The sequence below is a fragment of the Emydura macquarii genome, unplaced genomic scaffold (assembly GCF_026122565.2).
Source record: "Emydura macquarii macquarii isolate MOO-44397 ecotype Brisbane River unplaced genomic scaffold, CSIRO-AGI_Emac_v2 contig_3305, whole genome shotgun sequence".
Lineage (NCBI taxonomy): Eukaryota > Metazoa > Chordata > Testudines > Chelidae > Emydura > Emydura macquarii.
This window is the reverse complement of record NW_027133442.1, coordinates 2,902,034-2,918,588: the sequence shown is the minus strand read 5'-3', so window position 1 is coordinate 2,918,588 and position 16,555 is coordinate 2,902,034. Positions and strand designations below refer to the sequence as shown.

Below are 16,555 nucleotides of genomic sequence, written 5' to 3'. Positions count from 1 at the left end.
TATCAACATTGTATCAATACTACAATCACAGAGACATATGTTTCAATTGATACTTTCATTCACACTCACACTGACAGGCATACACAGACAGGGAGACAGACAAACATACATAGGGGTCTTACAGATGTTATAGTTACCAGCCTCTTGGTGCTCGTGATAGTCACTGGCCAGATGACTAGAGCACGAGGATGAGGAGAAAGCTTCTGCCAATGCACACCGATACTCTTGGCTGGTGTAGTGTTATAGACCCGAACCTCCAGCCTTCATCTTTCTGTCCCATTTTATAGGGAAAAGACCCCATGTAAGTCTATGGGTTTTGCACTGTCATGCTGCAACTGGTGTGATTCTTAATCACCCACATTCTTGCAAGCCTGATCAGATTTTGTCCTTTGAAGTGGGCTAGCTCCAAAGTTTATCAGCGGACTCCTTTTCAGCCATTTGAATGGTAAAAATTATTATCTTCGCTCCTTTCTTCTTCCCTCAAGCCTTTTAGGTGAGACTGGTGTTTTCTTTATGTCTGTTTCGATATCCCTTAATCAGACCAATTGTTCAATCACTTTCCCTGTCTACACTCAACTCAATTGCTCAGCCATTCACACTCCAATCACTCAAGGCCAACTCCTAGCTGAAGAACTTACATATTATTTTTAAAGCGAACATTATTTCATTTTTGATAGTGTCTTTTACAATTGAAACATTTTACATTTTACAGTGTGGCTTTTTATACTTAAAATAGGGTTTTTACAAATATATTGAAAGTGAGTAAAATTAGATAAAATGGTCTTAAAACAAATAGACAGAAAGTAAGTGAACATTTAAAAGGGTAAAACAATAAGAGTTAGTTGAGGTTTTAACTTTTGATTAAAGTTACAGTGTGTCAGGCTGAAGTGCCTTTTGGTAGGAAGGGGTGGAGGGTTTGTGGCTCTGTTCTTTCATGTATTTTTCAAAAACAGGATTTTGGCCAAAACAAGGAGGAGACCAGCCTACAGGCGGGTTTCCCAGTTGTGTGTAACTCCCACACACTCCTCCTTGAAGGCATTTAAAAGGAGAGACCTGAAGTTGGCCCTAATCCTGAAGCAATTCGGAGGGGCTTTCTGTATATCGTTGTAGGTTCCAGTTACATGGTTTGTGTTAAGCTTGGTTGTGTATCACTTAGGTGTAAGGCAGAGGATTGGGAAGAGATCACACACTTGAGTTTTCTGGGAGGCCACATGGGCTTTGTCTTGGCTCCTAATGTCCTTATGATAAATCTTGGCTAGAAAACTGACTAGTTTCTAAAGGTTCTTTGTCTTGTTTTCAGATCTCGCATGGATTTACCTGGTTCCCCTTCCCGGCTGGTATGTTCCTCCCAACCTGCACAGATGCTGTCCATCGACACGGGCCAAGTAGACCGTCAGGCAAGTGGTAGGATGGACGTGTCTGCTTCCGTGGAGCACGAGGCACTCAGCAATGCTTTCCGCTCAGTGCCGCTGGCGGAGGAGGAGGACTTTGACAGTAAGGAGTGGGTTATCATTGATAAAGAGACGGAGCTGAAGGACTTTCACCCAGGTGCTGAGCCGAGCACTTCTGGAACTACAGATGAAGAGCCAGAGGAGCTCAGGCCTATTGAGGAGGGGGAGGAGAAGAGGCGATTGGGAGCAGAAGCTGCAGTCCGGCCGAAGGTCCATGATGGGAGAACATGGGGAATGCAGCCTGTGACCGAGGAGGACAGTTCACACAGGCATGAAGGACACTGTCAAACAGTATCCGACAGCAAACCCGAAGAGCAGCCAGGAAGCCCAGCCCAGTCGCCACTACACTCAGCACCAGCTCTCCGACAGCGTAGGCGGGAGTCCGAACCGACTGGTCCTCAGAGACAGGTAAGACGTGCAAATGGACCACAGCTCACCCACTGCGCTGGTCTCCTCCTCCGCCCGGTTCCCTTTGTCTAGTTTAGGAAAAGGGTCATCTGGGGGAACCCCAGCGACACGGGGGAATTTTGCTGATCCTAGCCCTGGTGCCCTTGTAAATTTGCCCTTTCCAGGCTCACACGTCACAGGTGCTTCTAGTACTAGTCAGGTCACATGAGTGCTCGGTGTGTCTTGTGACCAGCTCCGCTTGCTTTGGGCCGTTTGAGCCGTGTCAGGACAAGGGTGGGCAGAGGGCATAGTGTTCGTCATGGCAACTGTTCTGTTACCCCATGGTACATCCGTGAGAGCAGACCTGGGTCCTCACTCAGTCCTCCGCACTGGTTCCAGGCAGGCCAGCGGGCAGCGGAGGTGGTGCTCAGACAGTTCCTGAGCTGACCATGTGCTGGCTGCAGCAGATGCAGGTCACAAAACAGCTCTTTGAACACGAAACTTGGTTAAGAACGCGGAATTATGTACATTTCGTTCAGAAACTCCCTCCGCCCGGTAATTACTATGTGTCTGAACACACGCAGACACACACAGGCACCGTCACGCACAGACGTGCCTACAGGCATGCACAGATGTGCCTACAGGCACATACACACTATACAGCTGATACCCGTGCCCCTCCATTGTTGCTAGTGGTGGTTTATTTGCAGAGTGCTTGTTCAGTGCTCTGTGTGTCCCAGACACTCGGGCAGGGGCCGTCACCGCCTCATGGAGAGTACAGTGCTAGGGACCGATGGGCTCTCCTGCCGGGGGCTGTAGTTTGCATGGCTGTGAGGCTCCCCAAGTAGCAAACTGAACCAGGGACACTTGCAAAGACATGCCCAGGAACATAGCAAGGCCACGCCTCGCCCCGTGTGACCCTCCTTTGAGCAGATGAGCAGTCCTCCTCTCATCTTGAGGACCTGCCCGGTACAGAGGCTGCCTGGCTGTCGGTGTAGAGCAGCTGGGGTCCCTGCCAGGGTATCTGCATGCCACAGTGTGGGGCTGTAGCCACTGTGGGGAGGATAGAACCACTGGGAAGAGTCTCTGGACATGCTGCCTGCAAGATGACGGGGACAGGCACGCCTCTGGGTTCTGTTCCATGTAGAATCTTTCAGCTGTGAGACCCCACCAGGGGTTAGAGATGTGCAGCGGGTGTGCAGACCCCTGGGAATGTCCTATCTGCGGTGCATCTGCTCCCGGGAGTTGTGGGCAAGGAGCCGCCACAGTCAGGTACAGCAGTGGTGGGAGGGGACAGGAGACACGGAGATGATGGGCTTGAAGGTGACTTGCTGCTAACATGCCTAGCGGTCCCAGTCTCCAGTGGGCTGTCGGATGCAGTCTGCTCCCATGTTCCTTGTGCACCAAATCACTCTTTCCGAGCTGCTCCCTCGGTGTCTGTTCTTGGATCCAGCTGTGCGGCTACTCAGCGCTGCAGGCCAGGGCCAGGTTTGGTTGAATGGTTGCTTTTCCCTCTTAACTTTCTGCCATGCTTAGATCCTGCCACTGCCTCTCAGTGCTAGGCACTGCTCTGAGGGGAGACCGAGTCCCACTGTGAATTCACGCAGCCATCTACGGACTCCTGGGCGGGGAGGAGTAAGGCTGCTCTCCTCTGGTCCGGCACAGCGGGGAGGAAAACTCTCGGAGTCAGCCACGTGGTGGAGGCAAGCAGCTGTGGAGAGCCAGAGTAGTGCTAAGGGCCCTGACGCGTGCATGCTTTTCTCCAGCCCTCACTCATAAAAACATCTTGTGGGACTTGGCTCACGCCGGCCGGCGGCGGAACATTCTAACAGCCCTGGCAACGCTTGGTGAGTGGAGGGGCTCGGTCAGCCTCACACGGCCTGTGTGCTGTGGACTAACTCAGGGGAGCAAACCAGGAATCCTGAGAGTCTGTTAAAAGCTCTGAGCAGACAGCATGCGCGTGAGTGGATTGTGCTGAGCAGTGCAGGGTGTCTGCGGAGGTGCTACTTGCTGGGGTACCAGCTGGCGATAGCCACAGGCGTTGCTGTGTAGATACAGGACCCACTCCTGATTCCACAAAAGTGGATGGGAAAACACCCGTGGGCCTCTGTGTGCTGGTACCAACACGTGCAATTAGCTGCAGTCCTGTCTCCTTACAGCAGTACCTTCTTGTAGTTATCTATTTATGTATTGAGATACTAACCTGGTGGTGTCCCAGCACCTCCCAGGTATTGGGAGAGGATGGCCATCTCTCGCTTCTCCTCATCAAGGGGAATGTGCTGCCGTTATAAATGACTGAATCTATTAGAGAGTGGTTGCTGATAGTTTGTGTGTGTGTGTGTGTGTGTGTGTGTCTCGCTTTCTGTTACTGAAGCAGGAAGGAGCTTCTGTCAGGTGCCCCAACCCGGATAACTGAGTCCAAAAGTAAAAATGTCTCAAGCCAGCTGGTTAAATTCACTGACAGTGACTTCATCCGTCCAGTTGCTACACAGAAGAGAAACACACATGCATGTGGACTCCTGGATTTTGGCTGCCAGTTCCCTCTGAAAACCTTTTGCACACTTTGGCATTTCTTGTAGCACGTTCCTCATTCTTGCCAGCATGCTAGGCACTGTACACGATGCAGATCAAAACAGTCCCTTTCTGAGGAACTGACACAGAAAGAACAAGACACTCTGCAAAGCCAGAGGCACCGTTCGCTATTCTTCTTCATCATCATCTCCTCTTCCCCAGATATACGTCACTGCAGTGGAGAGGGCATTTTCCTGACCTGTGACTATGGGTCTCATGCATAGGTGCCAACTCTGGGTTTTGCTGGTGTGTGCCAGCGGGTGGGGAAGACTCGGGGGAAGAGGCTGGGTGGGGGCGGAGTGGGAAGAGGTGGAGCACGGGGGTGGGCCCACAGGAAGAGCTGGCTGCTGACCAGCTGACTTGCGCTGATGCGCAAATCAGTTGTTCTGTGGCGCATGGCAGTATCCCAAACAGCTGATTCGTGGCAGCCAGCCCCACTGGGTGCTGCGCACCCACTATTATTTTTCCCATGGGTGCTTGAGACCTGGAACTCCCATGGATTTTGCGCCTCTGGTCTCATGGAAGAATTGATTCTTTAGGACAATCTTGAAAGAGCAAGAGGCCTGGTGAAGGAAGGAAGGGGATAAAATCACTGGCGGCACAAAGAGCACGAGGTAGGGCGTGACAGGAGATGCAGGGTGGAGGCAGAGCTGTGCATTGCCTAGAGGGAGAGGATGAGCCATCTGATGCTCAGGACCAGGGGAGCCACTGGAGGGATTTGAAGAGGAGAGTGATGAGGGAATTGGGCGTGGGGAGAGGAAGCGGCAGCAATCCAAGTGGGATATGCGCAAGGCAGAGACATGGGTTGGAGCTGTTGGGGCAGAAGGGAAGGGTCAGGTTCCTTTGCGTCATGGAAGAAGAAACAGCACAACTAGTAACAGCTGGGATGTGAGGGAAGGAGAGGGAGGAGTTGAAAATGATCTTCCATTGCTGGCCCTGCGAGATGGGGAGGAGAGGGGCAGAGGTGGGGCATAGGTTGGGCAGGGTACAGAAGGAGCTCTGTTTTGGCCGTGTTGAGTGTAGTCTGGCAGTGGGCTACTCAGGTGTTGTCAGAGACAGGGGCATAGGGCTGGGTGGAGGCATGGATGGTTGAGTCCTCAGCATAGACGTGGTACCAGGGCTGAGTCCATGCACGCAGATGAGGCCACACCAGAATAAGATGTCCAGGTAGAAGACCAGGGGCAAAAGCCAAGAAGGAACAGAGATGGGACCTACTAAAGGGATGCTGGAGGTGCTGTTGGAGGGGTAAGAAGAGAACCAAGAGACCGCGGAGCAATGAAAGCACTGGGCGGTGTAGTGTGCACAGATAAAAAGCAGCCAGCCTTCCCCCTGGAGGGAGCTGCAGCCATGCTCTTGACAGGTGGGAAGCGCCAGCTTTATATGATGATTTGCGCAACCTTAATTCTGCCCCTTTGTGCCTCCATTCTGTGCACTGAATGAGGCAAGGGCCTGGGGAAAAACCAGTCTGTGCTCGTGTAATTCAGGGCTGTCTCCTAGTGCATGTATGCAAGGAGCCAGAACTCAGACTGTACAAGCAACTCTATATCTGGTGTGTCATGAGTTTCAAGTGCTTGGCTCTGCAACCTGACTACAATTGTTTTGACGTCCCTTTTTCTGGAATGTCCTGACTTGTCTCTAAATGGAAAAGATACATTCCATTATGTGCAGCTGTAGCAGCCCCTACCCCCTTCAGGGGCAGGAGTTTGAACCCCAGGCCTTGAGCCCCCCGCACAGGCTGCTGTCAGTGGTGCTACAGGGCTTACAGCATGAGAAGGTTGCTTTCCCAGGAGGAGGATGGGCCTCTGGTGCTGTGTGGTGGGTCTGGGGCTTAGTCAGGAGGGTCCTAGTGCAGCCGTGGGCTCTTGCCCCACATGCTGTCACCAGGGTGAGCTATGGACAGTTGGATGGACAGTGGTTGGACGGTGCCCCCCCCCAGCTCTCTCTTCCCTCTACCCCTGGGAGTTGGGGGACTTCCTTCCCCATGTGGGGACATGGGCTGCTGGGGCCAGGGGCCAAACCCAGTGTGGTCAGGTGCAGGGGAACATGGTACCGGTTTCTCCCTCCTGCCTCTGCTGCTGCAGTAGTTGTGACAGCTACCAGGCATTCCCAGCATGTGCTAGGCAGCCCAAATAGTGGGGTCCCTGCCGGCTCCCCATACCATACAGACACACATGTCTCTATCGACAGACCACACGCACCTACAAATCACTACACTGCTGGAATGTGGGCAGCGAAATGGGAAAGCTGTTTCACATGCCTGGAAAAACTGCACCTCAGTTTAGAACAGGAAGTGTCAGGATACCATGGGCAGCTAGAACTGCCGAGGGGATTTAGGTCCGGAGAATATAGTTACCGTATCTGGAACTTTGCCAGGACCCTGGGTGCATCCCCCTCTTGTGCAAAGTGTCTCGGGATCTGTAATGGCAACATGGAGAAAAGAGAGGAACAAACGGAAGGATAGGTAATGCCCTTCCAATCTCCATACAAGCAAGGAGAGAGTTGGGTGAGGGCTTCTCTTGTGAGCAGGGCTCTGCGCGTTCCCCTACTTTCCTCTGACCGCTGTGTGGGTGGGTTTTCCTTTCTGAGTTATTTTCAGACGTTTGTCAATGCATTTAACACACCTCGTCAGCCAGCCCCCTGCCTGCTGTCTCTGCCCAGACCCCCAGAGATTTACCCTCTTTCTGCTGACCTCCACAGAGCTGAGCTAGTCAGATAGCACATGGGATGGGGACAGTGGGGGGTAGGGCCTCCATCATGGAAATATTGAGACGGGTTGATCTATGTTTCCACTCCCACGCGTCGTTCCATGACACGTTCTGGGAGCCCGTCTTCCCTGTAACCTGTGGGCCCGGGGTGGAGGCAAGAGCCAGGACCCAGTGGGGCTGGAACGCCCACGGTGGTGCCCGCTCCCACTCTAGTCCCTCTGCCCCCCATTCAAAGCGAGCATCCATTGCTCTTTGCTTGTCTGCCTCAGAAGGTCTGATCAGGACTTTTCCTGCAGAGCTTCTCTGGCTGCTATCCTATTTCTCTGCTAGTCCTGCAACCATCTGAGTTTGCCTGTGGCTGTCAGGCTGGGGACTTTATGCCTGGTGTATTGTCAAGAACCTTAAACCGGGGCTAAACAATGTAGAACCCCTCCCCCCCCCTTTTTAACAACGGGCCTGGTGAGCAGTGCTGAGGAGCAGATGTGTGACTGGTGCAGGGAGAGAGGGGGGTCGTACCTCCTAGCCCCAGGGCTCCTGGACCCGGCTCAGCCTGCAGCACAGGCCATGCTGAGTTTCAGTACAGCCCTGAGGGCTGCCCAAACTTGTGCCCCTGGGCAATTGCTGCCGCCCGGAGCAGCCAGAGCACAAGAATGTCGTGATTGTGCCCCCTCCTGCCTCCAGGGTGCTCCGGGCACGCCACCCAAAGGGCTTCCTGCTCTTAGGGGCAGCTCAGAGCTGGCTCTCCCGCTCCCACAGTGGGCCTCCCACAGCAGGACTGTCCCTGAGAGGGAGGGGGCTCGTGGCCTTTGGCACACGTTGTGGGCTGGCACAGAGGTGATTCCCCTGGGCGTCCATGGTGGGTAGCAAAGGTACTAACTGGGTGGGTTGCTGCTGGGCCTGGCGGCAAATTCCCATTGCTAGACGCCGATGCATGAGTCTCCTGGCACTTGCATGCTTTAAACTCCACAGAGTCACACCTCAGAAAGTGGGGCCAAGAGCACTGAAACTCACTGCTCACAGCCAGCCCCCCTTTCCACCCCCGGATGCCATGGAGCTAACAAACACTGACAGTCCTCCACAGCTGCTCTCAGCAGGGCTTCTCCGTGCCCAAGTAAGCTCCCATCTGCTCCCTGACGCCGATCCCCAGGGGCAGCCTGGGAGAACAGATGACTAACGGTTTGCCCTAAGGTGCCAAACCAAGGCGGGGAGCAAATTCCACAGCTAAGGAGCCCTCCCCATGAGCTCTGCCTCTGCACTGTGAGATGTCATTGCTGAGTGATCACAAGGGGCTGTTTGCTCAGGGACTCTGATGCCCATAACCCCTGTGGTTTCACGTAGGGAGGTGTGTCTTGGAGAGCCAGGACCTCAATCATTTAGGACTTGGATCGAAACCAGCACCAGAAGTGTCACCAAGAAATCATCTGGCATCCAGTGCAGTTCACAGAGCGCAGGCTGTCCTGTGGGCTGCCCAGGAGTCCCCTCTGCAGAGCCTGGACACCACCTCCTGCATTAGCTGCAAGAGCAGGAATCCCAACGTGCTGGGACTAAGCGGTGTTTAAAAGGCCATGCTTCCAGAAGAGGCATGCTGCCCCCTCACTGCAGGCAGCTTAGAAGCTCTGGGCGGCTACTGCCACGTGGAGATCTTGAAACAGCTGGGGACACAGAGAACCGAAGGACAGGCGCAGTCCATCCGTCGGGGGTGCAGAGATAACTGGCCACTTCCACTTGCTTCCCACCTCCTATAAGCATTGCGCCAGTCTTGTTTAGCTTGTGCCCGCGCCCGCGCCTCCTTTGGGCACTGAGTTATTCCACCGGCAGGGTCAGACATCAGCTACCACTGGCCTATTGAAGACCTCACATTAACCTTCTTAACAGCTCCGTCCACGTGTTAACTGGAGGGGGGACAAGACAGAGCCTTGTAATGCTTTGCTAGAGTCTGCGAGCACGTCAGCACCTCCTGGGCAACAGCACTGAAGACAGCTTGGCAGTCTGGCAAGAACGGACATGGCCGTGTTTCTCTCCATCCACCACTGGAAGGAAGTTATCAGCGAATTCTCTAGCCGAGGTCCTGTACCATACCCAGCCCTACCGCCCCGCTCTTTGTTGGAGTATGTGGGTGTTGAGGGGTGACAAACTGGGGCTAGCAAAGGGGCTGCTGCATAAATAATGACCCCGGTTGTGTTTCTTTTTCACGTTTGTTTTCTGGAGGGTTTGTTCTTCTGGGTGTGGTGGGGCTCTCGTGGTTGCACGTCTGAGAGCTGAACACGGTGTGTGCCCTACCTGCTGAGCAGGGCCAGCGCCTATTCCCCCTCCTCCACACCTTGGCCTCAGGGTTCCTAAAAGGCCCCTGACCATACCCCATGCTCTCACTGCTTTGCACCCTCTCAGTAACTCTTGTGTCGTGCAGCAGGTGCCTAGGAAACGGGGTGCATGAAGGAGGTGTGTAGGGGGGCTGGCTTTCCAACTGAGTCTCTGCACAGACCCATGTCTGTGACTGGTCCTGTGCTGCCGAGCATAGGTGTGAGCCCCTTGTAGTGCAGGCTGTGAACACACACTTGTGTTGGGCTTTTTTCGTTTTTTAGCTTCCTGTGTTGGTTTATGGGAATCTCTGATTCCCCCTCTGGAACATCAGTGATGGGAGACTAAAACTGAGTCACAAAGAAAAACGCCAAGCCCTGGCTCTGTACCCTAGTGCCAGGAGTGTGCTGCCTGGCCTGGAACTTCACTCGAAAAGCCGGGGGTGCTTGTGCCCTATCTGTGATACACGATGGCTGGAGGCACTGGGGAGCCATGCACAGCTATCAGCTCCGCATTGAACCAGAGCAAATCCACTTCATTGCTAATGCTGCCAGAACTCCCCAACCCTCTCCCGTTGCCTGAGCTCACGACAGTCCCTGCAGGCAGCCTGCATCAGAAACCCAGGCGAGAGAACGGTGCTGTTTTCCCCACTTTTGCATTCTGCGTGGCCTGGTCTGAATGATGGGGGCAGGAGGGAGGAGAGGGAGCTGTGGTGCTGCCCAAAGGGATTCTGACTGCCGTGCATGGAGGGGTGCAGGAACTGAGCTGTATTTTCCCTATGTCGCTCCCCCTGGTGTCTGGGGGTCTCTGTGGCACCAGGCACAACTGTGAGCAGGGAGATGGTCAAAACTGCTCCTGCTGGCACCTGGGCAGTATGACGGAGGGAGCTGCCTTGTTGGAACAGAGGGGGTGAGAGGCTAGGAGTGACAGGAGCAGGGGGTATGGCGGGGGGGGTCAGGGACTGGCTGAGGAGAACAGGTTGGAGGGGGCAGAGGCAGAAGGGGACAGGTTGGAAGGGGGCTGGGCAGTACTGAGGGAATAAGGCAGAAGATGGAAGAATAGGGGGCAGGGGCAAAATGGAGGAGGCCGTCTCCGACTCTCTTGCCCCTATTACCCTTCCCCTGCCCCTCCCCCCCAAAGACCCTGGTTGCTCTGTGCCCTCCCCACAGCCCACCCCTCTGGTGTCTAGTATCTTTCCCCCAGTTCCACCTGCTGCTGCTGGCTGTGAAGGAGGGGCTGCTGCTTTCCCCCATGCCCGCCTCTCCCCACTGCCCCGTGGCACCATTCCCGCTGGGGAGTGATGGGCTGGGCTGTGCAGCGGGCGGGCGGCATTTACCCCCGCTCAGTAGATGGGAAGTGGGATGTACATACACTGGCCCAACTTGTTCACGTGTCCCCGAGCTGGACGAATGCCGCTGGCTGGAGTGGAGAGAGAGAGAGAGAGAGCTGTGTCTGGACACGTGCCAGGGGCGAGCTGTGTGTGTATAGCCATAGAGCCAGCCTCAGAGGCCTGGGCGCATGGAAGCTGGTAAATATCGTAGATGGCCAGTGGGTGCAAGCACTTGCCCAGAAGGTGGGAGTATCTCTCTCAAGAGATCATGCTTGTGAGAAGAAGCTCTTTGAAGTCTGGGCTCTCTACATGGACCCCAACAGCCTTTGCAATAGGAGACTGAGAGAAGAAAGACAGCCATTTGCAGAAAGTACAGCTTATATACGTGTACGGTATTAACTAGTCCTCCGGCTCACCACAGTTCAGCACTACTTACCCAACTAGTTGTACTGTGTTCCTTTAAACCATACCACAGCCTGCTGCACTCAGCCGTCTCCCTGCCTGGAGGTGAGTGCCATACTGCCTGCCCAGAACAGAATTATCTGACAAGCCCTAGCACCAAGTGCCAGGCAGCCAGGGACTGGCTCTAATAGATAGCTACGAGACAAGGCAGGGGCGTTTTCCCATCCATTAGCACCTGCATCAATTCCATAAACATACTGGTTCCTTGGTGCTTTGGCTGAAGAAGTCAGACCTTAGCGAGTCATCCAATTAAATAAGACACTGCCTTAACTGCTCCCCAGACAGGCCCGACCCACCCCCAAAATGCAGCCAGACTTCACTTTGTTTGATGGGCACAGAAGGGTCCCTTGGACACCTTTTATGGGCTGGAGGCAGGAGGCCTTGGGCAAGGGTCCTTGGCCTGTGTTACGCAGGAGGTCGGATTGGATGAGCTAATGGTGCGCTGAGAAGCACTTAGCACTTCACAGAAAATAATCCATATGATCATAAACACTTTATCACTGGCAGCGAAGGGACCCTGAGACTGCAAAGCACAGAAAGCAGGAGTCTGAGCGTCTGGTGCTTAGGTCGAGTGCCAAATGAAGGACATACCCAGTCATGTAAACTTTTACAGCATGGTGCCCAAATGGGAAATTGGGGCATGGGTGAGAAATGGCATGTGCAGGGATTTGCCAGCCTTTCCCAAAGCTCCAGGCGACAGCATTGCTTGTTTGGCGACTGAGTCCCTTCCGTACAAAGATAAGGTCCCTGGCTGACAGTGTAATGTCCAAAGGGGTGCAGGAGGGGAGAAATGAAAGGCAACGTGATGGGGAGAAGGGGGAGAGCTCAGCCACTGCCTTCGTGCGTGTGTATTTGTCAGGAGGACGGGGGGGGGGGGAGGGGGTATAGACAAAATGCAGCTGAACTTAAGCGGCAAATCATGATACCCTCCCACATCCCTTTGCTCTGATTCTACTGTCAGCACTCCTGGGGCGCACCAAGTCCTCTTTTGAGAAATGTCTCTCGAGGAGGGGCATGAAGGAGAGGATAAGCCTTTACTGGGAAGGGTGCCATTTTTCAGAGAAAGGTTCCTCCTCGACTCGGGGGGCCTGTCAACCTTGTGGGGTCCTTGTGAAAGAGAATGGCCTTGAGAGACAAGCACACTCCTGAGGGTGCAGGCAGACAGCTGTGGACAAGGGAGGTTAGCATTCCCGTCTCTTGAATCTAAAGCCCAGGAAACACAACTGGAAACTAAAGCCCAGGAAACACAACTGGAAAGCCTGTTTCCTGCAGTACGTAGGGAAAGCTGGGCCCTGTTTGCTGATGGAGTGTGTCAATTTCCTTAGCATTCAGGGGTCCCCTGAGGTCCCACCAGCATAAACCAAAATATTGTCTTGGGTGAGTGGGGGGCAGAGGGGTATGTGGGGCAGGAAGAGGCCGGTTGATGGCGGACTGGGGCAGGGTGGAGCGAGCGTATCTTAGAGCCTTCAGGCTCCTGGCCTGCTCAAGGTCAGAGAAGGGACAGCATCTCCCTGGGCTCCATGGTAGACAGAGTCCTTGACCTTCCTTTGAGAAGTGGCTGCAGGGGTCGCTCTGCACTGACCGCCTTTCAAACAGCCCCCGATTCCCCATGTGCCTGCGGCTGGTGGGGCAAAGGGAGGAGGAGGTGCGTTGTGACCTCAGCTGCAGAGGCAGGAGAAAGGATTAACCAGTCCACTCGCGAGCCCGAAGGGTTTATTTGCAGATCCCAGGGGCACAATGTAGCCTGCCACCAGCTCTGGCTAGTCAGGGGATGTGATGGTTTCACCAGGAGGGTTTCCTCTGGCCTAGCAGAAAGTTTCCACCAGTGCCCAGCAGCTCCAGTATGTAAGGCGTCCGAATGGCCTCCTTGCACTGCCAAGATGAACGAAGCAGAGATGCAGGTGATGGAGGCGGTGCCTGGTAGTCGGGGCAGGGGACTGGTGTGCAGGAGTCCAACATGCCCCCTCTCCGTCATGCTCCCGCGTAGCTGGGGAAAGCAGGACAGCCCCACTCCCCTGACGCAGTCTGAGGGCAGGCTCTAGCCGTCCCCTAGCTCTCCAGCCAGCTGGCAGTTTATGAAGGCAGAGCAGTAGGTAAGGTCAGCGTAGAGCGAAAGCCCTGGCCCACCTGCCAGCGAAGATATCTGCACAAACCAGGAGCGAGTCAAGTCTTTGCCTGACACCTTTTCCTCCACTCTTCTTGGTCTTTTTCAGTTGGAGGAGGACAGGCATTCTCAGCACTCCCTCCCGAGGTACAGCCCCCTAAGAAGACTGGCGTCCTCCGTTTTCTCCTCCTCAACCCTGGAGACAGAACACTACCCTCAGCTTGGTGGCACTTTCATACAGCGCAGCCGGTCAGCGGAGAGCAGCCCCGTGCGCATGCCTCACCGCCGGCATCTGCCCCTCCCGGCAGGAAACCACAGACTCATGCCTTCTGTCCTCCGCATTTCCAGGTCCCAGCTCCAGCAGGTGTGGGCCCGCTTCACACATAAAACATAGCCTGTTCGGCGGAGCAGCAGCCTCCGTATGCAATAATAACGCCCACCTCCCCACAGTGCGTCGCCACTTAACGCAATACTGAGTCCCAGACAACATGGCCTATGGTACTGTAACATCCAACGCCCCTGCAGCCAGACCCAAGCAAGACAACACCTGCCTCTCCAACCACCCAACACGCCGGGCCAGGCTGCATCCTGGCCGAAGATGGGAATAGCCCCAGGGGACACGGAATATGTTGGAGGGCTGACTCCAGAGCTCCTCCGCTGGGCTCTGGGGTGGTATCATGCAGCCCGGGGTTGGGAGTTCACAGCTGCCTCACTGAATGCACACACGCAAGCCACACGCATTTTCACGTTAGGCCTGGAGTGGAGAGGCAATGCAGGTTCAGAGAGCGCCAACTCTCCAGTAAATCCAGGTCAGGTTTGTCGTCATTAGTCTGCTACACTGGGCCAAATCTGTGGGCTGTTTTACTCAGCCCGGATTCAGGTAGACTCCCACTGGACGTTTGGCTGAGTCAGTCCCTCAGCATTTGTCTCTCTCTGTGGAGTCCTGGTCACCGTTTCTCTGTTGCTCTGGCTATCTGAAATCCCAGTATGTTTGTTGCAGTCTGTTTTCCGCACGGTGACTACACCTTTCTGTCCCCTGTGACTGTGTCTCTGGTGTGTGACAGTGAGCCTCTTTGTCTGTTCTTCCTTCCTAAAGCTGTTCCAAAGCTACCTGCGTTGCCCCGGGAATGCCGACAAGTGTATTGGGATAGTAAGGATTTCCTTACCAGCCCAGCTCTAGATGGCTGTATTGAAAAATCTCTGAAGCTTCCGGCACCTCTGGCTTTTCATAGGCAAATCAGCACAGCAACCTGGCCTTGCTGTGTCCATTCTTGTGGTAGCTCTGATTTTGCTTTGGTGTATTTCAGCAATGAACTAGTGATTATCCTGAGTCCCAGAATAGCTGTTCTTAGCTGTCAAGTAAGGAAAAGAGAAAAGTGATTTCCAGGAATTCTAAGTATTATTTTGCTGCTTCTCTAGAGACTCTGCCGCCAGGCATACACTCTTGTTGCCCCAGGATAGCCAATATCCCAAGGCATGCCAGTTTTCTTTCTCTTGCTAATTAGATCAGGTTTCTTGATTCTCAGCACCTGCTGCATAGAGCCAGAGGAGATCTTATCCGAAACAATGCCTGGAACCTCACGGGTGATTTAAATTGTCACCAGAACCCTCGTCTCATTTGTCAATGTTCTCTGGGGAATATTGCGCCTCTCACTGTAGCTGTAGTGTAAGGACAGGCCTGGATTACAGCCCATTGTAGCTAAGTGAATGCAGTGTTTTATCTTCTCTTGAACTGAGCCTTTGGTCTCTTCTTCTGTGAGACGATGGGTTGTGATGATGCCAATGGGTGCTAGGCTATAAAAGGAGAAGAGCACTGGTGAAGCTCAGGGGTTTAGAGGGGTGTGAGCCAAGAGGGGAGGACTCTGAAGAAGGAACCTAGCCCAGGGTGCTGATGACAAAGAGTCCCAGGGAGTTTAGACAGCAGAGAATGTGCTGGTGTGATCACGCTGGCCAGAGCTGGGTGTTAAGGGAGAGACACTGAATTCTAATTCTGACGTAGTAGTGCACCAGAGGGCTGGTTCAGACTGAATCACAAGGAACACTTCTTTTTGAGTTGTGGCCCATGCATGTCCTCACAGGAGTCCTCCATTCATCCCTTTGGATTTATCCTAGGAATGTGAGTGTGTGCAGCCTTTTTGTGGTAGTCCAAAAGCTTCAGCTGCAGTTTGGCATTTAGTCCTATCATCAGAAAGGCATTGGCCACTGCCAGAGAGGGTAACCAGACTAGATAGACCAATGGTTTAATTCAATTTGGCAACTCCTCCATTGCTAGGTGTAGAAACCGGGGGAGAACAAGCTTTCACTCCCCTCTAGAATCATGTTCCAGGAGATGGTTTCTGAAAGACTACTGAACTCTGATTTTTTTTTCTTTGTAAGTTCATAACATTTGCTTTTACTGGACAGCATGTTCTTGAGAGTACAGCATTTACTAAAGCTACACATTTTTAAAGCAGCAGCTCTGGATAACTCGTGCCCAAGAGTTTTAAAGGAGTTGGCCAAGGAGCTATCCGGACCATTCATGTTGATTTTTGAAAGTCTTGGAAAATTAGGGTAGTTTCAGAGGATTGGAAGAACCCAGTGTTCTGCCAGTTTATAAAAGAAGTAAATGGGATGGATAGGATAATTGTAAGCCTTTAACTATCAGTCCCAGACAAAATAATGGAATGGCTAACATATGACTCTTCCAGAAAGATTAAAGGACTGTAATATAACTAATGCCAGTCACCATGGTTTCATGGAAAACAGGTCTTGTCAAATTAACTTGATACTGTTTTTGACAGGATCACAAGACTGGATGATAAAAGTATATGCATTGACATAAAATACTTAGATTTTTGTAAGGCATTTGACTCAAAACTGCAAGAGAGTCTGATTAAAAAATTAATTAATAGATAGAACACTGGCTAATGCAGCTCTCAAATGTATTTGTAAATGGGAATCCTCAACAAATGGGGGTGTTTCTAGTTGGGACCCCCAGGATCTGATCTTGGGCCAGTGCCATTCATTATTTTACCATGATCTGAAAAAAAAAAATCTAAAATCTTTGCTGGTAAAGTTGACAGATGACACAGATTGGTGGGATGGTAAATAATGATAAGGACAGGGCTGTCATACCAAGCGATCTGGATCACTTGCTAAGCTGGGTGCAATCAAACAAACATGCATTTGAGTATAGTCAAAAGTAAGGCCATGCATCAAGGTACAAAGCGTATAAGTCACACTGATAGGATGGGTTTGTGTGTCCAGG

General features: G+C 53.0%; 1 protein-coding gene across 1 annotated transcript in view; it reads left to right on the top strand.

Moving 5' to 3' along the window:
- TTBK1 (tau tubulin kinase 1) overlaps positions 1-16,555 on the top strand; it is a 158,655-nt gene that overhangs the window by 123,955 nt on the left and 18,145 nt on the right. Inside the window, exon 13 of the mRNA XM_067532893.1 lies at positions 1,301-1,859. Within this exon, the coding sequence (XP_067388994.1) occupies positions 1,301-1,859 (559 nt within the window). The remainder of the gene's footprint in view (positions 1-1,300; positions 1,860-16,555) is intronic.